This window comes from Oncorhynchus clarkii, chromosome 4, assembly GCF_045791955.1.
Source record: "Oncorhynchus clarkii lewisi isolate Uvic-CL-2024 chromosome 4, UVic_Ocla_1.0, whole genome shotgun sequence".
Taxonomy (NCBI): Eukaryota; Metazoa; Chordata; class Actinopteri; order Salmoniformes; family Salmonidae; genus Oncorhynchus; species Oncorhynchus clarkii.
The window spans coordinates 29422177-29449611 of NC_092150.1; the positions used below are offsets into that span (position 1 = coordinate 29422177).

At 39.7% G+C, this 27435-nt stretch overlaps 1 protein-coding gene across 1 annotated transcript; it reads left to right on the forward strand.

Moving 5' to 3' along the window:
- The first annotated feature begins 18420 nt into the window (after window positions 1-18420).
- On the forward strand, window positions 18421-19742 carry LOC139407658 (GS homeobox 2). The gene is made up of 2 exons (XM_071151498.1): window positions 18421-18838; window positions 19078-19742. The coding sequence occupies exons 1-2, from the start codon at window positions 18445-18447 to the stop codon at window positions 19416-19418; spliced, it is 735 nt and encodes a 244-aa protein (XP_071007599.1). The 5' UTR covers window positions 18421-18444; the 3' UTR covers window positions 19419-19742.
- Window positions 19743-27435: the final 7693 nt, after the last annotated feature.

The window sequence follows — 27435 nt, forward strand, 5'->3', positions numbered from 1 at the left end:
TATCATTTTATAGAAATAACACCTTCAAAATGTTGTCAAAACTAGGCAAAATTGTATGTCCCCTGACCTGGTGGAGCAGCAGGAACTTCAGGTATGTAGGAAGTTCAAATCCTAAGTAGTCCAGGGGACCATAATACAACATTCTAAAACATATTGTCCATGGAACATAGCGGAAACTACACAAAGCGATGCACGGGACCATGATTGTAAATTCAATTAAATGTACATTTTTGCATTATAAAGTAAAATATTGTCGATTACATTTGACACTTGGGTTTTCACATGTGCTCAAATGTTGTCACGTGTAGTTTCATGGTATCACATGTTTAACTGTTGCATCCCCAAGTTGTCACATTTATTTCACATAAGATCCTTGTTTTTACATGTGCTCACATTGTCACTTTATCACATTAACTTAACACACGAGTCTGTCATTCTTTGCCATACCTTAACTTGACAAGCTGAATGTGAATCACAGTACAGTATGTGTCAGGCCTGACTCCAGGATTAAATGCCTGAAGGGCATTTTAAATAAATGGGGGCAACAACTAGTATTGCTGTTGAGTCCTAAAAACACAAGTAGATTGGTCCCACCACTACTGAAATGTATCTGAAATGTAGCCATACACATCAACCATTGTTTTATATAACACAAGTTAACCCCGGAACCCATTATGACATACAGCTGCATTTTGCCATACATTTGCGCCTACCAACACGCACAGATCAGATTGCCGAGATGAGCACCACTAGGCTATCAAATTCATACAGGCTACATAGCATACACTTCAATCATTTGAAGACTCTATAGCAAGGGTTCTTAAACTTTTTCAGCTTGGAATCCAAATTAGAAAGTCTGTTTTCCTGGGACACAAGCTTAGGACTATATGTAAATATCAGTACATTTCATTGCCCTTATGCCTAAAAAAAAAAAAAAAGCAATATAAACCAAAACAATGAAATACACAAATATATTTTAATGTTTATTTTTCCTCATTAAAAACACACTTACATACCAGTCTAGGTTGGAACTGATGCTGTTAAAATAAAATACAATAAATCCATTCTGAACTGGGATGAACGGATTGATCACATCACACAGATGAATAACAGAACACACACACAGGCTTTTTGATCGTGCAACCCTAAGTAACAGTACAGATTAAAAAAATTATCTGCCCTACTGTACATCCTAAGGTATAAATTATTGTTGATAGAAAGTCTAGGTTGAAACTGTTGCTCTTAAAATAAATATTTTTTTATTCTGAACTGGAATAAACATCTACTGCTTTCTCAGTCAGGCAGGAGACCGCTTCCTGCTGTAGATGAGCAACCCAGAACTGTGGGTCAAAAAGCATCTTGCTTCAATCAGTTTATTCCAGTTCAGAATAAGTTACTATTTGTAACAGCAACAGTTCCAACCTAGACTTGTTTTCAACAATTTCTACAGTAAAATGTAACATTTTTCATCTTCATCTGTACTGTTTCTTGGGGTTGCACAATCAGTAGCTAGTTAGCTTGCTTTGGCTAACGTGAGCTATTAGCTGTGTAACGTTACAAAGCCAGGGGATTATTTTGAAAGAGAAACTCACATCTACTACTCAGAGAGAGAACTCCCTTATTTCTGCTTATCGTCACCTGTTATAAAATGACAACAATGCCTTGCTAGTTGACTGACTTTTCCACGTTCGAAATACTGTTTCCTGAAGTATTCTGCCCTGTTCTGAAAGAACTCCCTGGGTTTACCGTCATGTTGTGCCTGGATGTTTGGTCAGGACATGTCATTTTAATTTGTTTGTTTTGAAAGACTTATTACTAAGCACTTCCCCACACAAAACACATTGTGGGCGCTTCTCGTTATTTCTCAAAGTTAGTATGAAAGAGACAAAAAGTAATCACTGTATTTGCGTTTCATGACGATTGAGCTCAGTCAGAACATGTGGCTAGCATGAGTCCATTTCATGAAAGCGGTGAGTGATGGAGAGTGGGAATAACAAGTCAGTGGCTTGAACGACAGCTTGTGGGTCGCAGAGTGATCTTCAAGAAAACTGCAGAAAAAAGATCTGGTGAACAGCGAAGCACACGGGCATCTCCCTCCACCTCTGCCACTGCCAAACTGAGCAAAGACTGCTGATAAGCAGAGAGCACACTGAACCGAGAGCACAGTTGCATTTGGCCAAATCAAATTCCAGTAATTAGTGAAAAATATATATATATATATTTACGTCGTGACCAACCATTAAAAGGTTGGGTCACGACTCATACTTTAAGAAATGCTGCTCTATAGGCTATATTTCTGTGTTATTTGTGACACTATCGTGGAAGGACTGTTCCTACGGATTGTAGCCCAGCCTGGCATGTGAGTCAAGGTGATCAGAGGCAATTAAGCACAGCTGACGGTACTAATGAGCTATTCTCTTTCCCCTCCAAGAGACAGGAGGGAACCGGGAAATAAAGAAAAGTGTTTGCTTCTACAGAGGAGAGGACGTACCTTTCGGAAGGGAGAAGAAGGGGACACACCACCTTTTGGGAATGGTCACCACGGATCTGGACGACCACCCGAAGGGAGCTCTCCATGGAAGGATCGGGAAGGCGGTGACACACCCGTGATTTATGTTATAGTTTAAAGATACTCACCTTGTGTTCCTTGTTCTTTTGAAGATTTGTTGGGATATCATCCTTGATTGTGTTTGAGAGGAAAAAATTACTTCAATAGAGAACTTTGTTCAATTAAGAACCTGATCCTGACACGTTTATTCCGCCTTTCTACTTTTAGAGGAACCTACAAGTACTTGGACCGTTCACACTATGCCATGAGTAACGTACCGTAGGCCAAACTGCCACTTCTCCAGATGCACAATATTTTTTTGTGGGAGTTTTTGAAAAGCAAAGTAAATCAAATGAAGTGCAGATTCTCCATTTTATAGCTGTGAAATTTCCTACATTGCAGTAGCCAATCTGAATCTACAGCGAATAAGAGTAAATGCGCATTCCGAGCACAACGCACACACGCTATACCAAGATAGTATCAGGGAAGGTTTAACGTAGGCTGTTTGTAATTTATATAGTATTGCCATCACTTTACAGTAGCACACAACCACTGTGTAGACACTAAAGAGGGTCATTGTAGGGTCTGACCTGCAATGATTCCATTTGTGTTATTTCATAGTTTAGATGTCTTCACTATTATTCTACAATGAAGAAAATAGTAAGAATTATGAAAAACCCTTGAATGAGTAGGTGTGTCCAAACTTTTGACTGGTACTGTATGTTGTCCGTTGTCTTGGTTAATAAAGAAACAAAAACAGGTTGTCATCCAGTAGGCTTTGATTACATTTCCAATATCCTCGCCTACCTGGAAATTTTGTAAGAGTATTGTGGATGCCAATTATTTGATGGTCCGATGCATTCTGCCCCCTATTTAAAACATGTTTCACTTTCGGTGGCAGGGCATAGGATACAAGAAATTAATCAAGACCACTAGCTTGATTAAGCCTCCATGTATATCTCACTAAGTCTGTATGTTTAAGCCTCCATATAGCAACTAGTTCTAAAGTGTCCATGATATTCGTAATTTGCTTAAGTGCATGAGGGTGATTATTTGTAGTGTGATTTCCTTTAACTTCTTATGGCTGAGATCCCGCTACCGGGATCGATATGACAACAGCCAGTGAAAGTGCAGGATGCCAAATTCAAACAACAGAAATCTCATAATTAAAATTCCTCAAATATAGAAGTATTTTACACCATTTTAAAGAAACTTGTTAATCCCACGATAATGTCCAATTTCAAAAAGGCGTTACAGCGAAAGCACACCAAACGATTATGTTAGGTCACCGCCTAGTCACAGAAACACAGCCATTTTTCCAGCCAAAGAGAGTCACAAAAAGCAGAAATAGAAATTAAATTAATCACTAACCTTTGATCTTCATTGGATGACACTCATAGGACTTCATGTTACACAAAACATTTGTTTTGTTCGATAAAGTTCATATTTATATCCAAAAATCTGAGTTTACATTGGCGCATTATGTTCAGTAGTTCCAAAACATCTGGTTATTTTGCAGAGAGCCACATCAATTTACAGAAATACTCATAATAAACATTGATAAAAGATACAGCGATTATGCATGGAATTATAGATACACTTCTCCTTAATGCAACCGCTGTGTCAATTTTTTTTTTAATTACGGAAAAAGCACACCATGCAATAATCCGAGTACAGCGCTCAGACAACAAAACAAGCCAAACAGATACCCGCCATGTTGTGGAGTCAACAGAAGTCAGAAGTAGCATTATAAATATTCACTGACCTTTGATCTTTATCAGAATGCACTCCCAGGAATCCCAGTTCCACAATAAATGTTTGTTTTGTTCGATAAAGTCCATAATTTATGTCCAAATACCTCCTTTTGTTAGCTCGTTTGGTAAACAAATCCAAACTCACGAGGCGCGGGTAAGTCCAGGGCAAAGTTCAGATGAAAAGCTCAAAAAGTTATATTACAGTTCCTAGAAACATGTCAAAAGATGTATAGAATCAATCTTTAGGATGTTTTTAACATTAATCTTCAATAATGTTCCAACCGGAAAATTCCTTTGTCTTTAGCATTGCAATGGAACGCAGGTAGCTCTCACGTGAGCACGCGTGATCAGCTCATGCCACTCTGGTAGACCCCTGACTCATTCAGCTCTCATTCCCCCCTCCCTCACAGTAGAAGCCTCAAACAAGATTCTAAAGACTGTTGACATCTAGTGGAAGCCTTAGGAAGTGCAATATGACCCCATAGACACTGTATATTCGATAGGCAATGACTTGAAAAACTACAAACCTCAGATTTCCCACTTCCTGGTTGGATTTCTTTCTCAGGTTTTTGCCTGCCATATGAGTTATTTTATACTCACAGACATCATTCAAACAGTTTTAGAAACTTCAGAGTGTTTTCTATCCAAATCTAATAATATGCATATATTAGCAACTGGGCCTGAGTAGCAGGCAGTTTACTCTGGGCACCTTATTCATCCAAGCTACTCAATACTGCCTCCAGCCATAATAAGTTTTTTAACATCCATTGGGGTACTGAAAACTGATTTTTAATCTCCCACCATAATAATAGAGTAATTTGTTGCTTGTGAGTTTGATAGATTAGTGTATATATAATTTCAAAGTGTGGATCATCATTATTTGGATCATATAGATTAATTAGCCAAAACTGTTTATTGTCCAATAGCATACTTAAAATGATCCACCTTCCTTTTGGAGGCATGTTCTTGCTGTGTTCTCATGAAACATGTATAGAACATTAATATATTACATTGTGAGAACATGGCAATCATGTTCTGTGCATGTTTGGTGGGACGTTTATGGAATATTCCCCTAACCCTCAAACTGGATCTAGGGAATGTTCTTGCAACATTCTCATGAAACGTATCTAGAACATTAATATTTTTATATTCTGAGAACATTGTAACCACGTTCTAGATAAGTTCTGCTTGAAATTCATTATTAAGGGAATGTTCTAACTTTAACACCAAAACAGGCTAAAAAGGTTTTCAGAAGGTTTCTGCTAACACAGGTTTCCCTAAAGGAGAACTGGACACTCAAACAGTATGTGAACATTATGGGTAACATCCCAAAAACATTCTCTCTCCTTAGAATTGTTAGCTGGGTGCCTCTGTCTACTGACACTCCAGAATAGGAGCACTACTGGCACCAACTGGATACAGCCAGTGGTGAAGACCATAATATGAGAGGATTGTTACTGGTAAACTGGAGAAAATCTTATCATACAAATATTTAAAAAGCAATTATATCCAGTCAACGTATGCTACAATATTTCAACATGCATTTATTGTATTAGGCTACTAAAATTGTATCAGCATGTGAGGTAATTTCAGGGTGCCTGCCTGCATGTTCAGATTCCCCCTATTAATATGACAAGTGATGGATTAAAACACTGAAAAGTAACTGTCCTTGCCCTCAGATGAGTGTAGGCAAGAGGTCGTCAGAGATCCGACCCAGGACGCAAGCTTTGCCATTGGTCTCGGGTATGTGCACTTAAAAATGATTTACCGACTGGACCAGCTTGGACTCGTCCTCTTTTAATTTAATGTGTGAGGTGATGAGAACTGCGCAAACTTGTTAGCGAGAGCTTGTTATCTGTGTCAGCCAATTGCAACTCAATAAAACGTAGGCTTATAGCTTAGGCCGGCCAGGTCCAGCTGAAACTGGTTCAGGGCGCTCTCCTTTATGTGCCTGTGCTGCTGAGAGTGAGGCAAACTGACAGCTGCAACCAACCGTAGAAATATTGTAGTGAATTCGGGGGCCAGTTGAGAAACAAACCCAGGTCAAGTGACTGTCAAGCCAACACCTTAACCGTTACACCAAGAGGTCTGAACCTCTTGATGAGGTAGTTGGGTTAAGGTCACTACAATATAATCCATAGACGGCAGTTCCCGTTCATTTTTTTAGAAGCTGCTTGAGTGGCGCAGCGGTCTAAAGCATTGCATCTCAATGCTAGAGGTGTCAATACAGACCCTGGGCCGTCCAATCTGAATCAGTGGGTTCAATGATGGAGAGCAGGGGTGGAGGTGGGGGGGGGGGACATCAGGACCTTACAATTTGTGAGGTTACAACATCGTCTGGGTGGCATTATGCCTCTTATCATTGTACATAATATGTACTGTATGTATAAAGCATATCCTGTTAAAACACTCTAATCCATTAACTTTTCCTTGAGATCACACTTTAATCTTTACCACTCTGTTCATTCAAAGACTACTTATAGGGAAATTCCACCACTTTTCAACCTCTTTTTCATTATCTCCAGCACATTATCTCCAGAACGGTGCATTTCTACATTTTGTAGAAACAAATATAAAATTAAGTTCTACCCGACGACATCATCAAAAGTTAAAACATTTTAAAAACTGAGATTTTCAAACACTATGAGATTCACTATGAGCAAGAAAAGCAAGAAAAGACCTTCCCTCTGGCTAGAACCTTTTTGCAGGGTTTGAAGATCACTGTTTTTCTTACTTTTAATCCTACCCTGTGATGTCACAGAGAAGTGTTTTTTTAGGACCTTTCTTCTTATCTTTGTAACCACAGATCATATATAGAAACTTGCTGTTTTCACATATGTAGACACTGGTATGGTGCTGAAGACAATGAATATGAGGTTGAAAAGTGGCGGAATTGCTCTTTAACGAAACTCAAGATATTTTTCAAAGGGGAGCATGGGAACACACAAAGAGCATGCAATGGCTGAAATGCATGTAAACATATAAAACCTCTGACTTGAGGAACAGGAAGACCTGATTTTGTACCTCTAGGTCTGGGAACACACCCTCAGCTACTGTAACCCACCAACTCAGGAATTAACTTTAGGGTAAATTGTGTAAGTTGAGGGTTCGATTAGAGGCGGATGAATTACGTTCTGTAACAACAATGACTAGATGGAGACGGATAACTATTTAGCAGCTTTAATGATCAAATAACATTGATCACCATCAGCCACAACTCTAGAACTCTCTGTCACTTCCTGTATCACTAAAGCTTGTCCAACACAATTTAAGCATTGGCCAATTAAAAAAGAAACCTGATCATTAGTTACCATGTAAAGAATTAAGTAAACACAGTTATTTCCTTGAACACAGATTCACCATGTATTAGCAATGTGTATGCAATATGAAACAGGTTCAGTTCACAGAATATAAATGCACATGAAATAGTCTTACAGTTGTAACAAAACTATATTATTCACAGGTGGTGATGATAAACAAAATACATGTCCTGTATTTTAAAGACTGTACTTTATTTTTTTACAGAACACTCCTCTAACAAAAATCACATGCCGTTTGATTCTTATAACTGCTTGATTTATTCTGATAAGCACAGTATTATTATATAGGAATGGTCCTATCAAGTGTTCTTTGGCAACTATAAGCTGTTAAATCTCACTTAAAAGCAGAGAGTACTATAATGAACTTTCAGACCTCAAATTGGCCCATAAAATTACTTGATTTTAAAATATGGCAACGGATGTAAATGAATCATTGGAGATGAGCTTGGCTGATGATAGTCATATCTTACAGACAGGGAGATAATCATTTCTCTCTGAGTTCCACATGGCAGAAAAACCCTTTCTAGATGTAACAGAAGAACTGTGCTTCGTTTTATATAAAACACAGCAGATTTCAATTATGCCTGCTTGCGCTAGCAGCTCTGAAAAATGAATACACACAAGCAGTGAAATGCCAACAGCTTTAAAGGAAGATGGAAACAAAAAACAAATTGGTGCACTCATCATTGTCAAAATGAGTACAGTATGGCGAAGGCCCAATGTGGGGCTAACCCCCCCCTCCTCCCAAACAACCCTGTTCTCCTCAGCACATCTTGCTTAGCGTCGCATTAGAAGAACACAGTGGATAATGGGTGTAAAAATGCAGACATAGTCTCAATTAGGAGATGTGTGACTTTGCTCATCCAGAGGGGTGAAGGGTCATTAGGAGACTAGGGATGTAGGGCCTCTCCTTTCCACAAATATAGTAGCGTTGCCAGCCTGTGTGAAGGCCTGGGATGAAGGAACATGGTAGGGGACACTAACTGGCAATGATGAACATCAACATAATGACAAACACTTCTTTGGATGAGGGGCTGACATGTTATCCAATCAATAGTTTGTCTGAGGATGCACTGAGAGAGAAATGAATCATAAAGCTTAATTATTTATTTATAAATAAATAAAACGTCCTCATATAAAGTCAGTTGTGTCAATTTGCTAAATGTCACAAGAGCCTCACTAACCAGATCATTCACCTGCCCTAGAAAACATCCTCTAAATCCCAGTAATGAGCGTTTTATTCCCTACGATAAACTATAGAGGATGAAAATCTGTTTTTAGGTGGCAGTGCATGAGCTACAATCTTTCATAAATGGAAGATATGATATTCCCATCAATGATTTTGTGCTTTAATTTGTAAAATACCCCAACATAATAATAATAATAATAATAATAATAACTGAATGATGATCAAGGAAACCTTTTGTATATGACCGGACTAAATTATTCACCTCAGGTCTGGTGACAAAAGACATGGCCTGGCCACACATTCCAGGCTGCTTCCGCTCCAGCACACATGCTCAATCCTGGGATTTCCCCTTTCAGAAGGAGAAAATGGTTACAATATCACCTCTTTTATGTCCTGGGAGAGATGGGAGGGGTAACTAGCTGGATAGAAGGAGAGCTAGCACTCACTCGGTTCGTCACTAGTTTCCACAGCCACAAACTCACAATTATGTCTAAACCCCGCCTATTTCTTCAATTGATCTTCTTAAAATGTTATTTTAAACATAACCCTAACCTTAACCACAATGCTAACCTTATGCCTAACCCTAAATTAAGACCAAAAAGCAAATGTTAGTTTTCATGAATTGTTCTACCAGTATCATCCTCTTTTTGTGAGGGTTTGACTAAATGGCATACAGTTTATGTCAGAATTGACCAGTATTTACTTTTCATAGCAGGTTAGGATATCTTACACGGCATGTTAGAAAAATGAACATAGCAGGTTAAGAGAATTAGGTTAAGGTTAATAAAAAGGTTAGAATTACGGTTAGCTAAAATGCAAAACAATTTAACTTTTGGGATGAGAAACTTTAAGGGTGAAATTCAGACATCAGAGGAGGCTGGTGGGAGGAGCTATAGGAGGATGGGCTCTTTGTAATGGCTGGAATGGAATAGATAGAACGGCGTCAAATGTGGTTTGATACAATTCCATATTTTCCATTCCAGCCATTACAATGAGCCCATCCTCCTATAGCTCCTCCCACCAGCCTCCTCTGTCAGGCCCAATGTAGAATAAATATTATGATGGCTCAATAATACTAGCCCGCTAGACATAGCCGATGGAAGTACGGGTGCTGCAGCCCCCCTAAAAAAATGTGACTGACCGCCTCGATTCGGTCTTAAGTACCAAAATTTGAAATTGTGTTTTTTACATTGAATAAAAGTAGAGACTCAGAGCTAGAAAATGATATATCATACACTACAGTTGAGGAACAATGGGAAAGTAATTCTGCTTTGAAAGTTGATCAACTTGTGACCTCACTGTTGAGAAAATGTCCCTTGAATGTTTTGGTACCTAATGGAGAGCTCTTCTTTGTTTACACCCATTCAGCATCGTTCACATTCTCTTAAAGCTTTAGCCCCACCCATATCTTTAAGGATTCACAAGTGAGGCTATGTACTGAGCAATCAAAGATTTCAAGACTAAAGTCTGGTTTATATGGGTGGGTTTGTAAATTGAATCTGGAGTGCCAGAGTGTGCACTGGGCGTTCATAAATGCAGAGCATTTCGCTCTCGAGGCATTCAGAGCGCACACTGGATGCTCTGCCGAAAAGTAGGGTTGATCCGAGCATTCTGAACTAACATCAGTCAAGCACCCAAGCTAACTAGCTAACGTTGGCTAGTTTGCTAGCTACTTCAAGACACAAATGAAAGAACAGTGACCATTTTACTCCCCTAGCAGAGCTGGTTAGGCTGTTTTTATGTTGTTGACTGCAACTGTGCTGCTGGCAACAATTGCATTTTTCTATTTTGCAAACAGTTACTGACACTGGCCAAATTCAACGAGTGTTGAGTGTTCGTACATTTGTCAGTTATTTTGTGCTCTGGAACACTCAGACGAGAGTGCTCTGAAATTGGAGTAGATAGCCAGAGCGGATTTACCAGCTACGTCTATGTACAGTTGTCACAGTGACATCATAAACATTCTATTGAAATAGTTACTTGCATAGTGGAGTCTTTTGTTTATTTAAGGAAAATATTGAACCATATTCCCAACTCAAAACGTTACTACACTGCATGAATCTGCAGGTAGCTAATCAAACAGGTTCAACGTTAGCTAGCTAACATTATGCTATAACTAGCAATGCAAATGAATCTGAGATACAAATAATATTACTACACAGATCATACACATAATGTTAGCTAGCTAGCCAGCCAGCTAACGTTAGCTAGATAGCTAACAGTAAATCACCGAGCTGACAAAGTACAAATCTGTCGTTCTGCCCCTGAACAGGCAGTTAACCCACTGTTCCTAGGCCGCCATTGAAAATAAGAATTTGTTCTTAACTGACTTGCCTAGTTAAATAAAGGTAAAATAAAATAAAAAATAAAGTCTCACTTAAAATGAAAATGACTTTCTGACAAAATTAGAAACTTGTAATATCTGAAAATGTTGCTAGCTAGACTCTCTTACCCGTATACATGGATGGGTGCTTCTACCTCTCTGTCACGGATGCCATGGTTACCCTTAGTTTGAAGAAGTAATCCGGAGACAGGAGTTTTATACAACAGGCTTCTATGTTTTCTTTTCGACAGAGTCAAAAAGAGAAAATTATCTCAGCCAATCATGGCTAGTGGTGAAGGTTGCCTCTTTTTCTGTGGCTAAACTATTTTTTTTTCATATTTACCGATGGCATACAAGTTTGTTAATAAGACACATGAACGTTCACATGTTCCAGAAGGCATTTCTGCCAACAAAACGCATTTTGATAATAGAAAAAAAGTATCAGTTCAAATGGCGCTCCTGTGAAGTAGTAACGAGCGACATATGCCTAGTTTCCTGAAACGAGTCACAAATATGAATAAAACTATTTTTTTATAAAAAAATACAACATTTGGGGGGGAAATTACAATTCTTCACAAAGATCGTGCACTGGGCCTTTACTAGTCCTGTATTAGTGGACCGATATAGCCATCTGTAGCGAGGGGAGACAAAGATCTAAAATGAAATGTTTTGTGTATGGTGAACAATAATGCAATTATTATGGTAATATACCACTCATTAACTAACACGGTATTGATGTCCAGAGTGACTAGAAAGAGAGTACATGATCCCAATATTGTCCCTAACAACAATAACCATTAATACACTGAGGACAGAACAGAGATGCGTCACAGGGCAACTTCGGAAATATCTTCTTATTAAAAATGAGGACGGATATTTTCTTTGGCAACTCAAGCAAGAGGAGATTGCTATAAGGGTTATTTTATTTTCTGTAGCTCATTTTGGCTCATTAATGACTATTTGCTTAGTCTTTTGGAAGGAAGAAAAGAGGCAGAAAGGGGAGACCAGGGCCCGTCCAGACACTTCTTGCTTGACGGACACACCTCAGTCTCGAGTGCCTCGGCTGAGCAGCTCGCTGAGGTCCAGAAACGTCGCTCTAATTAGTGGGAGCTGAGCGCATCTCTCCGGCCCAACAATGGAGGCCTGGAAGTGGCTTTGTTCACCAGGCTCACCCAGTGTTGTGGGTGTCACTGTCCTGAGGATTGTCTGGAATGGTGTTTTCTATTCAAATTTAGGGCAAAATAGCTTCCCTGTTAAATGAAAATATGCTCAATTATATTGAATAAAGCCTTATAGGGCCTATTAAAAATGGTTTGCCAGAGTATCAAGTTCCAAGTTTGACGATTCCAAATGAGGAGCGAAACCCTTATTTTGAATTCTTGATTTTGCTTAATGACTATATTTATAAATGGACAAAGCCATTTATCACATGACACCATTCCTAGGTGAAGACTCAATAGCACACTGAAGCCAAATGAAGTCAGTTAAGATGTACAAAAGGAAGTGATGTTGTAGACTAGCTTAATGCTTGAGATTTTTTATTAATTTTACTAGGCAAGTCAGTTAAGAACAAATTCTTATTTTCAATGACAGCCTACGAACAGTGGGTGTAACTGCCTGTTCAGGAGCAGAAGGACAGATTTGTACCTTGTCAGGTCAGGGATTTGAACTTGCAACCTTCCGGTTACTAGTCCAACACTCTAACCACTAGGCTACCCTGCCACCCCGTAACTCAAGTTGACAGCCATTAGCAGCTAAATGATCATTATAAACTTCTTCTGTGTGCAATTTTAAAACAAATAATAGGTTCAAGGACATAGAGTTGAAGTTTGGTGCAAAAATAAATTCAGTTTTCAAAATTCCTGACATTTAATCCTAGTAGAAATTCCCTGTTTTAGGTCAGTTAGGATCACCACTTTATATTAAGAATGTGAAATGTCAGAATACTAGTAGAGAGAATTATTTATTTCAGCTTTTATTTCTATCATCACATTTCCAGTGGGTCAGAAGTTTACATACACTCAATTAGTATTAGGTAGCATTGCCTTTAAATTGTTTAACGTGGGTCAAAAGTTTCAGGTAGCCTTCCACAAGCTTCCCACAATAAGTTGGGTGAATTTTGGCCCATTCCTTCTGACAGAGCTAGTGTAACTGTCAGGTTTGTAGGCCTCCTTGCTCGCACATGCCTTTTCAGTTCTGCCCACAAAGTTTCTATAGGATTTAGGTCAGGGCTTTGTGATGGCCACTCCAATATCATGACTTTGTTGTCCTTAAGCCTTACTTTGAAAGTATGCTTGGGGTCATTGTCCATTTGGAAGACCCATTTGAGACCAAGCTTTAACTTCCTGACTGATGTCTTGATGTTGCTTCAATATATCCACATAATATTCCTTCCTCATGAAGCCATCTATTTTGTGAAGTGCACCAGTCTCTCCTGCAGCAAAGCACCTCCACAACGTGATGCTGCCACCCCTGTGCTTCACAGTTGGGATGGTGTACTTCAGCTTGCAAATCTCCCCCTTTTCCTCCAAACATAATGATGGTCATTATGGCCAAACAGTTATATTTTTGTTTCATCAGACCAGAGGACATTTCTCCAAAAAGTACGATCTTTGTCCAAATGTGCAGTTGCAAACCCGAGTCTGGATTTTTTATGGCGGTTATGGAGTAGTGGCTTCTTCCTTGCTGAGCGGCCTTTCAGGTTATGTCAATATAGGACTCGTTTTACTGTGGATATAGATACTTTTGTACCTGTTTCCTCCAGCATCTTCAATAGGTCTTTTGCTGTTGTTCTGGGATTGATTTGCACTTTTCGCACCAAAGTACATTCATCTCTAGGAGACAGAACGCGTCTCCTTCCTGAGCGGTATGACGACTGCGTGGTCCCATGGTGTTTATACTTGTGTACTATTGTTTGTACAGATGAACGTGGTACTTTCAGGTGTTTGGAAATTGCTCCCAAGGATGAACCAGACTTGTGGAGGTCTACCGTTTTCTTTGTCAGGTCTTGGCTGATTTCTTTTGATTTTCCCATGATGTCAAGCAAAGAGGCACTGTGTTTGAAGGTAGGCCTTGAAATACAGTTTTCCAAGTTGATTCAACGTCATCGCATTTAATTAGTGTGATAAAATTACGTGGAAAAAACATTGATTCCACACGTTTTTGCTCAGTTCATCTAGCTACTTTAAAAGTCTAGGTTACCCCTCTGGTGTATTGTGTAACGTCTGCTTCCAACTCACTCTCAAACACGTAGATCCCCTGAACGCAGCTCACTCTCCAGATCCCAAACACCTGAATTCTGATCACCTGTTCACACACTTGGATGTCTTAATCACACACTATTTAGTTCAGTTCTTTGCACCCCATCATTGGGTGGTGGTGGTTTTGTTTGTGTCACACTTCTATTCGGAGCTCTGTTTTTCCCGTAATTTAAACCTCCCGTCTGTAATAGTTTTTGCCTGCCTCACTAACGACGCCTTTTGCCTTTTCCCTTCCTGTACTTTAGCCTATCGGATTTCCTGTTATCAACCGATTGCCCGATCTCCCGATCTCCCGGAAGATGTTACTAGCCTTTTCCCTGCCTGTACTGTTGCCTTTTTGGACCCCTGTGTATGACCTTCTACCTGCCCCTGGACCCAGCTACCTGCCGCCTCCTGTGGTCCTTTACAAATAAACACCTGCTGCGCCCTGCACTTGAAATCAGCTCTCTGCCTCCCATCATGTTCATTACATATTGGAAGCAATTATTGGTAGGCTTCTATGATTGTCCTCAAAACACTTTTTTATTCACATGAAGATTGACCACGAAGATTACACTTTTTCCATTCACTATAATGGGGGATCCTGTTTTCTGCTAACAATGCCTTCAGTTACCCACTAAAAAAATATATATAATAATAAAACATTGCCTGCAGTACCGCGGTCGGCCTTGACCTTCCATCGCTTAAATGCGAGGAGGCTGTTCTCCCTGGTTTTGCTTCACATTTAGGCCTAATAACGTTTATCCAATGTTCTGTGCACAAAAATATCCCAATTTCTCTCTCATGGCATAAACTAATGGATGGTCTGATGCGCTCAAAGAAAAGTTTTTATTTAATCTTGGTCGTCACGCTATTTGTGTAATTATGTATAACTCATTTTTGCATAGAAATCGAATTATTCATTGAGATATAAATTAGAATCCACATTCAGTGCGACCGGACTCCTGCAGAATTCTATTGAATTTCCTCCTACTGGCTCTTTCGCTCACTCTCTTTTTTCTCTGAATCTCATGAGATCGAGAGTAGCCACTGCAGCTGCTATTCACATTTACGAAGTAATTGTTAATGAAAAGTCACTGCGCGCCATTATGTTGTCCGCAGGATCATTGTTCATTTTCCCATCGCCATTGAAAACTATATTGAGGACCCGAGTGTTGCTATTCAGGATCTGTTGCCTGGTTACTAATAAAGGGGGAAATCACCCACTGTATTGGCCAAGATGGGCCGCAAGCCGGCCCTGTGTAACAATGCAACTTTTGTAAAAAGGCGTTAATACAAGTTAATGACGCTTGTTCAACAAAACATTAATGGACTTCTTCACGGCATAAGACTGCGAATGAGAGGGACTGCCTCAGCACTGCACTTTAACATGTGTGTGTTTTTGTTCTTGAGAAACTCAAAGCGTTGTGTCCACTCCACACACACAAGCAAATACGTGGTTTATCTTCCCACTGAGAGGAAAATATCAACAGCTAATATGTGTAGGACTAAGCAGTGTATATTCATTCTTGAAGTGTGATTTATTAATACTAATTTGATCTTCATTATACTGAATGGGTACATGATTAATTGCCACATCAACATGACTTGAATGGGTCTGTCTGCAATAACGGCTGCTGGATTATGTATATAGTTTCCTCACAACATGGGAGAGGGAACTCATTGCAGTGGGGCTCTTGGAGCTTTGTGGATTTCTGACATTCTTTTCACTCTGACGTTTTTAAGCGGGCAATTTGGTAACGGTCCCATTTGTTGCACCCGCTTTTTAACTGAAGCGGACAAAGCTGTAGGTAGTCCTGTCACCCCGAGCAGAATAAAAAGAATCAAAGGATTTTTCCCTTAAATGGACTAATTTTCTCCTCGAATTATGAAAGTAATGGCAAGGTAACAGCCTGTGCTCTGTACCTAACGGCTTAATGCCTGCTAAACCCTTCCACGTGGCTCGACTAGTCGTGGCAATTAGAGCTCATTATAGACTCATAAAGGATCTCATTTGTGGGATTACTTAATAGACAATGACATTTTATCTTGCACAATTCTGGAAAAAGAATATTGGAGCTAAAATGGTGTGATGAGGGCGCGCGCCACACATCATTCCGGCTGGTTTGTTCTCTCTCTCTCTCTCTGTGTCTCTCTTTCTTTCTTTCTTTCTTTCTTCTCTTTCTGTATATCTTTATTTCTTTCTTCTATATATATATATATATATATATATATATATATATATATATATATATATATATATCACTCTCACTCTCTCATTTGAAACCGTTCTCCGTACCATAACAACCCAGAGCGCCTCTCGTGTCATACGCTGTGTTCACTTTATTAAAGCAATTACAGTCTGCGTGACAGACGTGTTTGTTTTCTGTCATTTATTCCATCTTAAAGTCATATTCTAATTCGTTTAAAGATGCCAATTCGTATCAGCACTGGTCACCCACTGGTTGCTCCCCCAAATTAGCAGAAAAACACAGACAACGAATTGACCATGTTCCCTTCCCTATAAAGCTAATTTACACGTAGAGCAAAACAGACATAAACCCCACAAAAATATAAGTGTATGATCTTGGAGACAGTTCAATTGGAAAATGTGCAGCCAACGTGGTGCTGTTTATAGTCAGTCCAGTTTGACCTCCGTATTGTAATCCTTAAACTGAACTATTGTAGCTTGTAGGCCTACTTACCATTTGTTTGATCAAAAGGCTAAATGGATGTTTGCGCCTGTAATGTTTGCGCCATTAAAACTCGCAAAGGGCGCGCGCGGCTCGCCTTCCCGCGCTCTGTCTGGAGGTTCGAGGCGTTTGTCCGCAGATGAAAGTAGAAGTTAAACCCACTGGTGACTCACCCGCCTGGAGATCAAACTCGATAATTATTGTCACAAGATAAGGGATTAACATATTTCTGAAATAGCTGCCTGTTTACCCGGCATAAACCCACCATAACAAACACTTTCTAATTGAATCCTAATCACTGTCATATAGGCACCACCCAGACGGCAGGCATTCATAATTCTTAAACGTTGGACCCGAAATCTTTACCAAAAGGACGCATGCAGTGTATGATTATTCTACAATTATTAGTCCGTTTAGTCACGAGATTTACAACCTTAAATAGCATTTCCACAAATAAACTTTCACATATAAAGTAGACGTACGCTTATTGTCACCATATACAAGGATAGGGCAATACAATTATATTAATTATAAAGTAAATATCTAAGCATAATTTGCTCAATAATGGGAATTTTGTATCAAAACGAATAACCTGCTACAGTGTTATGGACGATCAAGTCTGTGGTTATACAGTACCAGAATTATAATTCGTTTGGAAATGTCACCCTTAGCCCTAAAGCAACTGCTCACATTCTAGATGATAATGCGGGTTTTTTGTATCTCAGTTTGCTGAGAGCTGTATTTAGAGACTGACGATTGATATGATGATAGAGGTTGATATGGTGGTTGGGGCTTTTCAACTCCAATAGGCTATTTCAGATGTTTGTAATTAAGTTTTATCTATAGACCTACTCTTATATGAATAGATGTAACCTATCGATCAAATTCACCTTTGAATCGAACGTGAACAGGTGTAGGCCCTACAGACAATTTTTGGGGAAACATTGCAGAAGTGCGCACTATTCAAATCAAATCAAATTGTATTGGTCACTTACACATGGTTAGCATATGTTATTGGGAGTGTAACGAAATGGGTCACCCACGCGTCACCAAGGCAGCTGATGATACTAGATAAATATGACTTTGCTAACTAACTTTGCTCAATCACATTATGTTTTTGTGTGACTTGTTATTAACATGGCTTTTCATTTGTGGTAAAATTAGCGAATGTGGAAAGTTCTCTGAGGCATCACGTGGTTTTGCAGAAGAGCATACTGAGCCGGTGCGCACGTGGGTGACGCTAGGGCCAGCCCTCTCCGGGGTCCCTTTTGTTTAACTATCAAACATAAGCACCTTCCGAGATCCCGAGGGCTTCAGATGACAAAACGGCCAACATCTTGTGCAAGGATCAATACTGACCGCGTATCGTTCTGCAGCCATGTCTAGGTCATTTTATGTCGACTCTTTGATTATCAAGGACACGGTGCGACCTATACCTCTTAACGAGCATCCACGACAAGACTTCCTCTTCCCCATCAGTATGCACTCGCCCACCATGATGACGGTCACCGCGCCAGTGTGCCCGTCCAGGAAAAGCGGCACTTTCTGCGTCTGCCCGCTTTGCGTCACGTCCCACCTCCACTCTCCCCGCAGCGGCATTTCGATGCTGAAGAGTCAGTTCCCGAGAGCGGAGCCCCAATATTGTCAGAGGATATCACACCACCAACAGTCTCCGCCACTTGCGCACACGTCTGCACGCCCTGTCTGCACGCCTGTCTACAAGCCCATGTACAGCGTCACAGACCCCATGAGTTACCACTGTCTCTCCATAGGTAAGACTATGTGCTCTCTGACCACCTGTATCTGCAATATAACAACCTGTCAATTCAACCTTTGAAATTAGAGCGACACATTTTAATTGAACCACTACATCATGTCTGTTAGTTATTTAGTATATCCAATTACGCACAGTAAAACCAATGCAATGTATTGCATAAAACATGTACTGCAGTGTTAGAAATGTGGAATAGAACTATAATGGTTGGCTAAATTGTTGTCGTGTCTCCATCAGGCGCCTCTGAGAGCAGTCACATCCAGAATGGCAAGAGAATGCGCACGGCTTTCACCAGCACACAACTATTGGAACTGGAGAGGGAGTTCTCCTCCAACATGTATCTTTCCAGGCTCAGAAGAATTGAAATAGCAACTTATCTGAACCTCTCGGAGAAACAGGTGAAAATCTGGTTCCAGAACCGGAGGGTGAAACACAAGAAGGAGGGCAAGGGCACACAGAGGAGCGCGCACAACGGTTGTAAGTGCGCAAGCGGTCACATGGATTACCCAAGGTCTGAGGACGAGGAATCTTTATCCCCTGCATCAGCGTCAGAGGAGAAACATATCTCCCCAATCTGAGGGCATCTCAGACTGTCACTGCACAGACTTCCATTACACTACTGGCACTTAGTCTACCATGGTTCATCACGAATTCTGCAACACCAGACGACCTCCGGGCCATGAGATGCTACTTTCAGTCTGAGAAGAAGTACTGGAAATATCCTTGGTTTCCCCTGGTTAAATGATGTAGGCCTATTCGTACGTTCATTTTATGTTAACTGTGAATACATGTTTTATTTGTTGAAACATTTTTTTTTTTAAACAGTGACGCTAAATCCTTCAGGGTTCAACCCAACGTCAAAGTTGTACCTCCTCAGTGGTTGTCATACGATGCTTGATATCATTCTTATCGGTGTAAATATGATGGCCGTTGATCCACTCTGTTTCAGTTCTTATTTTTCCACATGAAATTGTATGTACATAGTAGACTATTATGTGTATATAATATGTATATTTGTATTTATTCTAATAAAACATTGGTGAGTTGTATCTCAGACAAAAAAAAATATTTTAAGGGTTGGCATGGTGGATCTTTGATGCAATCCTTACAGGCTATCGTCATAGCATATTAGTAGAGCTTTTGTGTTTGATGTATTTGTCAAGAAATGTATGTTTAGTCTGTAGTTTGACTAAAATGTTAATTTAATGTAATAATTACACACATTTTATCATGAGACCATTTCAAAGAGCATATTGGACGTCATCACAGGCAGGTGACCAGAGACCCTAAGATAAACAGTATCAGATTTCCATCCACGTTAACCTTAACTTACATCCTGAGGAAGATACTCTAGTACAGGGATCATCAACTATTCAGTCGCGGGCTGATTTGTTTTCTTGAGTGGATGGTCGTGGTAACATAATTACAAATGCGTAGATTACAAATTGACCGCAAGAAACGCAAACAGAATGTTTGATTAAAACATAACCATTGCTTACATTTGTATGTGATCACGTCTGTCTATTAAGCGTGGGAATACTTGGGAACAGATTCCCCAAATTAAAATCGATTGGAGCTGATTTTTAGTCTTTTTGTTCTATTTCTTTGCTCAGAAAACGTGTGAGGCCAAATAAAAATACCCACGGGCTGCCAGTTGGGAAACCCTCCTCCATTATGTACACTGAGTTTACAAAACATTATCAACACCTGCTCTTTCCATCTCATAGACTGACCAGGTGAATCCAGGTGAAAGCTATGATCCCTTATGGATGTCACTTTTTAAATCCACTTTAATCAGTGTAGGTGAAAGGGAGGAGCCAGGTTAAATAATGATTTTTAAGCCTTGAACGGGTATGGTTGTAGGTGCCAGGTGCACCGGCTTGTGTCAAGAACTGTTTTGTACATCATGCTTGGGGTCATGTATAAAAATGCTGAGCAGGCCATTATTTTGGCTACCATGGCTATATGCCCCTATCGGATGACAATGCCCCCCATCCACGGGGCATGAGTGGTCACTGATTGGTTTGATGAGAATGAAAACGATGTAAATCATATGACATGGCTGTCTCAGTCATCAGCTCTCAACCCAATTGAACACTCATAGGAGATTTTGGAGCGCGCCCGAGACAGATTTTTCCACCATAATCAACAAAACCTACCAGCTCTCACAGTCTCAGGTCAGAATTAGACGTTCATCCATGTTTCTCAAACATCAATATTCAAAGTGTTTAACTTTAAAGTAAGTAATCTATACTCATTTTAAGAAGATCAAGAATCGATGGTTTAAAATTCTTAAAAATGTCAGTATGTTCCTTGGACTAGGGTATGCAGTGTCCATCCCACAGGGGGGTGCTCCTACTCGGGCTAACCATGTTGTTGTGTCCCTCTCTCTGAGGAGGTTGATAAAGAGTTCATTCACTGTTCATGAACTATACTGGCACTTAATGAGAGTTCACTGGTTTTCTATACTTAACAACTCTCACTCACTCACTCACACACATTCTCATCAACCCCTTCCCATTATAAAAATATAAGACACATTTAAAAAATGTCAAATTATGATATAAAGCATTAGAGAAAACAAACATGTAACCTAAACTGACCTATTTCAACTCAGACTCAAATGCGTAGGCAGGCCTAAGCCTAATATAATTTAAAATTGGTCATCTGAAATTGAACAAAAGTCTAAATAAATATGTTTGTTATATTTCCATTTAAGTAAACCTACATTCGTTATTAATTATTTTTTAATTATTATTATTATTAACACCACCATTATTATTACGTTATTATTGAGCTTTATTTGAACAGTAGCTACATAAAGTACTAGGCCTATAATTGATCCTGCCCACAACGCCATGTCCTGTTAATCCCCGGGATAATAGACATTTCCATTTTTGTCATTTAAGAGACACTCTTATCAAGAGCGATGTAGAGTTAGTGCATTCATCTTAAACTAGCTAGGCCTCTATCGTCCATGTTATGTTGCTTGACCAAACGGAGTTTAATTGCTGTTTCAGTCCCACGTTGGCTGATTATGCTGCAATTCCTTCGAAACCACAGAACAAGGATACATAGAACTGGGCAAAGCCTTTGACAGGTTAGATTGTCCTGCCTTGGGACTCGCATTTAGCAGTGGACCCCCGACGGCTGCAGACTCTGGGGGCTTTGAAGAGACAGCTACAGGGTTCCTCGGAGGGAGAGAGAACGATTTGGTCACTGTTTCATTAAGCACTATTTGAACCTTTCAGTTTATGGTAAATTGAAGGGGCACGCTGTAAATGGAAGGATTACGTAGGAAAGGCGATAGGAAATTATCTAACGGTTAATTTAACTCGTTTGAGTCGACGTTTGGGATACATTCCTAATTGAGAAGGGAAGCAGGTGAAGTTTTGGTCCCACGCAGGTCCATTCAGACCAGGAATAAATGGTCTCTTTTCACATCCCGCTGGTGATCATATATTATCGAGGGAAAGCCACCTAATGAATATATATTGAAGTTCCTATTAATCGAATTAGAGTTCACCCCTTGCAGGTGTGAGAGGGAAAGGCCCATTAAAACTGATTAACAAAGGAACTGCAGTTTTGGGAAAGTCTCCCCCTTTTCAGACTCACGGCCCTGACCTCGAACTGTCAGTCCACTATAATAGCCTGAAGCTCATGTTTATTATACCTTCAGGCCATGGCAAGACTATCTGGGGAGACAAACTAAACTCTCAAAAACACCACCACAGTCGTGTAAGCCAGTCAAGTTATTGACTACAGTCAAAGAAAAGGAATAGCATGAAGCAGTTGTGTAAATTCCTGTGGCATGATTTTAAACAAATTGCATATTGGCCTAAATCATAAACCGTGATAAACGGTTTTCTCTTTGCCCGTGGAAACCTCTGCTATGGTCATGAATCTGCAAGGAAACGGTGCATTAACTTGTATTTTTGATTTGAAGTACAATTCTGGCACTCGATAAATGGTGACAACCTTCTCTTCTGAGTCCAAGGCCTTCGAGTGACCACGAATCATCCTGCCTATAGGTGCCAGGAGTGTCCGGTGAGGAGCTTGCTTGTTTCAAATGGTGATTAAACTGTGAATTCTGGACACGTGTCCCATCAATGCTGTCATTGATGACTTAGTCTAATGGTATCCCGGTCACCACACAATATGTGCCAGTAACTTTAACCATGCTCTTCATAATGTGCCTTTTTTAAAGTGTCCATTAATTTGTTGGATTAGAGTTGCCTCTTATCATTTAGTGGCTGAATAAATTAATATAGCTCTACAAAACAGAGGACAATGAACTGAATATGATGATATCGATTAAATACATTTCAGAAAGACCAAATTGCAGACCACTGCAACATAATAATGATGCAGAGTGATGTACTTTAGCTCAAGTGACTTATGAATAACTATACCACCAGAATAGAGATGTTATAGGCCAATTGTTATATTCAGTTGTATAATGGCACATTTCTTTGTGTGTGTGTGTGTGTGTGTGTGTGTGTGTGTGTGTGTGTGTGTGTGTGTGTGTGTGTGTGTGTGTGTGTGTGTGTGTGTGTGTGTGTGTGTGTGTGTGTATATATATGACATTATTACTAATCACTACCCTACACTGACAAAAGTAAAAGTTCTTCAATTGTTTTTCCTTGACTGATAAAGAACCTTTGAGTTAAGTGTGGGGTTCTTGACATGGCATGTGAGGTTCTTATGAATTCTAAAAGGTTCTTGAAATGTATGGAAGCCTGCAGATGTGTCCCTTTCATAGCACACAGCAAATTGGCCAGTGTTAACTTGATTTTTCAGTTGAACATTTCTAGTGTTGAATCAGTAGTTACATTAACACTGTAAAGAGTTAAATTAACACACAGTGGTGTAAAATAACCCCAGTGTTGGTGTTAATAACCAGAGTTGAACCAAAATTGCACCCATCATTACCATACAGGTAACTGCCAAAATAATGGAATCACTTGAGTAAATAATGGATACAAAGTATAATAAAAGCAGGTGCTTCTATACAGGTGTGGTTCCTAAGTTAATTAAAATATCCCATCATGCTTAGGGTCATGTATAAAAATGCTGAGCAGGCCATTATTTTGGCTACCATGGCTATGCCCCTATCGGATGACAATGCCCCCATCCAGGGCATGAGTGGTCACTGAATGGTTTAATGAGAATGAAAACGATGTAAATCATATGCCATGTCTGTCTCAGTCATCAGCTCTCAACCCAATTCAACACTTAAAAGAGATTTTGGAGCGCGGCTGAGACAGATTTTTCCACCATCATCAACAAAACCTACCAGCTCTCACAGTCTCACGTCAGAATTAGACCTTCATCCATGTTTCTCAAACATCAATATTCAAAGTGTTTAAGGTTAAGGTTAGGCATTAACTCTGAATGGTTAAGGTAAGGGTTAAGGTTTGGGATAGACTTAAAAATATATATAAAAAACACATTTCTATCGCTGGACTCAAACTTTGGAATGCTTATTGTTATCTGCCATCCCTGTCAACTCCCTAGCAAAACCAAAACTTACTTGAAGTTAACAGCGCTCACTGTTGCCCCTAGTGGCCAGTTTCCACGCCCTCTCCCGACATTCTCAGACATGGATGGACATGACCTGGCTGAACAAAACACCAAATTATGGAATTCCTCATGGAAGAATGATGTCGCCTCCCTCCGACAGAGTTCCATACACTTGTAGAATCTATGCCAAGGTGCAGTGAAGCTGTTCTGGCTCGTGGTGGCTTTATGTTGGTGTTTCCTTTTTTTTGGCAGTGACCTGTATTTCCCAGCATGCAGGTTGATATTTAGAATTCTTTGCTTCAATATCTTTGTTTTTGCATGCACATTGATTGATTACTTAATCCTATGCCACTGAAATATAAATAACATTGTAAAAATATATATATAAAAAATATTCCAATCTGTTACATGGATTTATTGCACCCGCTACTGAAATGGTAGCTCCAGTTTATATATTTAAGGTAGTTTCATGTCTTCGTTTTCTCAACCCTGGCAGTCATTAAGGTGAAGAAATATTCCGAACGCTGGATGTCCCCACTCTTGCTGGATCCCAATAGGAATTACAGACATCACATTACAACAGAGCGTAATGCGATTTGCAGGACTGATGTGGCCTGTGAACTGAGATTCAGCCCACTGTATTTGGGTAAAACTAGATTCCTCAAAATAAAGCCTTATGAAATATGTATTCTCATGAAGAACTTAATTTTCATGGCAACATCATCACTTCGGACCATTAATTTCCTTTATTTAACATTAATTTAACAAGAAAACATATCCTATCCATGTCTATGTCACTAGCAAACAACAGTCATGGGTGGTACTTGTAACTCAAATATTCTCTTGTAAGGCACCCTGGGAAATATGCAAACAAGGCCTAAAACCCTAAAGCAGGCAGATTTACCAAGGTTTGCGCTGATGCTAAAAGTAACCTGTTATTTCCAGAGGGGAATGAATCACAAACTTAAAAGTCCCAACATGAAACTTACCGGCCTTACAGCCATGTTAACTTACATGTTTGTTTTAACTTGAAACACAAAACCTTTTTTCTACCTTTTAGCCTATTTGTTTGGTAAAAATGTGCACATTTTGAACAACTACAAAATAGTATACCTAAATCAAACATGCTTGATATTTACTAAATGGAATAAGATATTCACGTCATAAAAATTAATTCGACAAGAACAGATTCTTGGAGGCCTACATGTAGTCTTACAGAACCGTATTCAATTGCATAAATTCACTATGACTTGTTGCATGAAATGTAGGGCTACTTCATCCACCTTTCGTACTCAAAGGGGTGTTTAGTTTATTTCCTTTGTAAATACTGTATGTAAAGCTGTCATTCACCATGACTGGCTTAGCTGATAAAAGAACACCAGCGCCATTTATGGAACAACTGGGAACATATGTAAGTACACTCTTAAAAATAAAGTTGCAAGTTGGAACCAAATGAGGTTATTGAGAGTGATAGGGGAACCATTTTAGGATCTCTGAAGAACCATAAATGGGATGGCTCTTTTAAGAACTATACAACAATCCCAACACAGAAATGTTTTGGACCTCCAAACACCGTAATTTAATAGCCCCTACTGGCCGATAGCCCAGTTATTCGTTTAGTGTCAGTCACGTGACTAGAGTCAGGTATGCACTCATAAATGCACTCCAGGTTGTGGCCTCACTTGAAGGATATATAGCAGGGACATACATAAACGTCCTAAACATTATCGCTGGGGAAATTTGCTCAGTAATGGATACCCCGGGTATTTATGATGGCGGGCGCTTCCAACTGCCGTTACGGGAGGAGTATGACTATAACCCGCCCTCCTGCCGCTACAGCGGCGACACCAAGCAGGTACGGATCCCCATTCCCGCTTGTGCCTCTGTCGAACACCAGAGTAAGGAGACTTTACTGCCCTACGATCTAACTCCCTGTCAGCACTCGAGCCCTGGTCAGACCCAGGACCAGGAATACCTGACAGGCCAGGGTCGTGTACCGGACGACTACCATCCAGGAGACAGCCCAGTAGTGGGGGGAGAGTCCCTGGGACACTTGTCATTCTCCTGGATGAGGAGCTCCAGAGTTCACTCGTATCAATCACTCCCAGGTGAGCAGGCTACTTTGGGGCTACTTCATTATTACAATATTTGTTTTATCTGCATGTCATAATTGTGAAATTGTTCTCTATTGATTTTTATTAGGCCTACACTTATGTTTTGAATCGATTTTGTGTCTGACAGGTGAAATTAAATGAGAGATGAGGGAGCAGAGCAAAGGTTTCACACGGCATCGAAACTAGGCCTAACCTAGAATAAATATGGTTAAAGTATAAGAGTAAAAATGCATACAAATCAAGATAAATTAACTGAAAAAAATAGCTACACTCCTTGTAACCTTGTATAGTCTTTTTTTAAGGTGGTCATTCCGAGAACACAGACCAACACAAGCGGAGCCGCACCGCGTACAGCCGGGCTCAGTTATTGGAGCTGGAGAAGGAGTTCCTCTTTAACAAGTATATCTCCAGGCCTCGCAGATATGAACTGGCCACCACACTCAACCTGACGGAGAGACATATTAAAATCTGGTTCCAGAACCGGCGGATGAAGTGGAAAAAAGAAGAAAAAAAATAAAAATCTGACCACCACGAACCGGAGAGTTCCAATAACAATTGCTGAAACGTTTGGAGCATCATATGACCCTGGGTTTGAAAACTATGACGGATATTTTTTGCACTCGTCTATTAAATCATAAACTGTATGTCCTTAAACTTTATAGCCTACGTTAGGCCTATTCCGAGGTTCAATGAACAGTTTACAATTTGAAGTTGCGAGCTATTAAGTTATTTATTCAGTTAATGTGCATATCTAAGTAATATGTTAAGTAGTTGCCACATTGATTTATAATATCTAACATTTTCATTGAAATGGATAAGATCACCCATTTGTTTCACTCGGAATTTATTTTCTAATTTATTTTAGACATACAACAGTTTACATAAATGAATCACTTGTTTACTGGGTTCTAAACCTGCATGTTATGATGAAAGCATGATAGGTCTACATTAATTCATT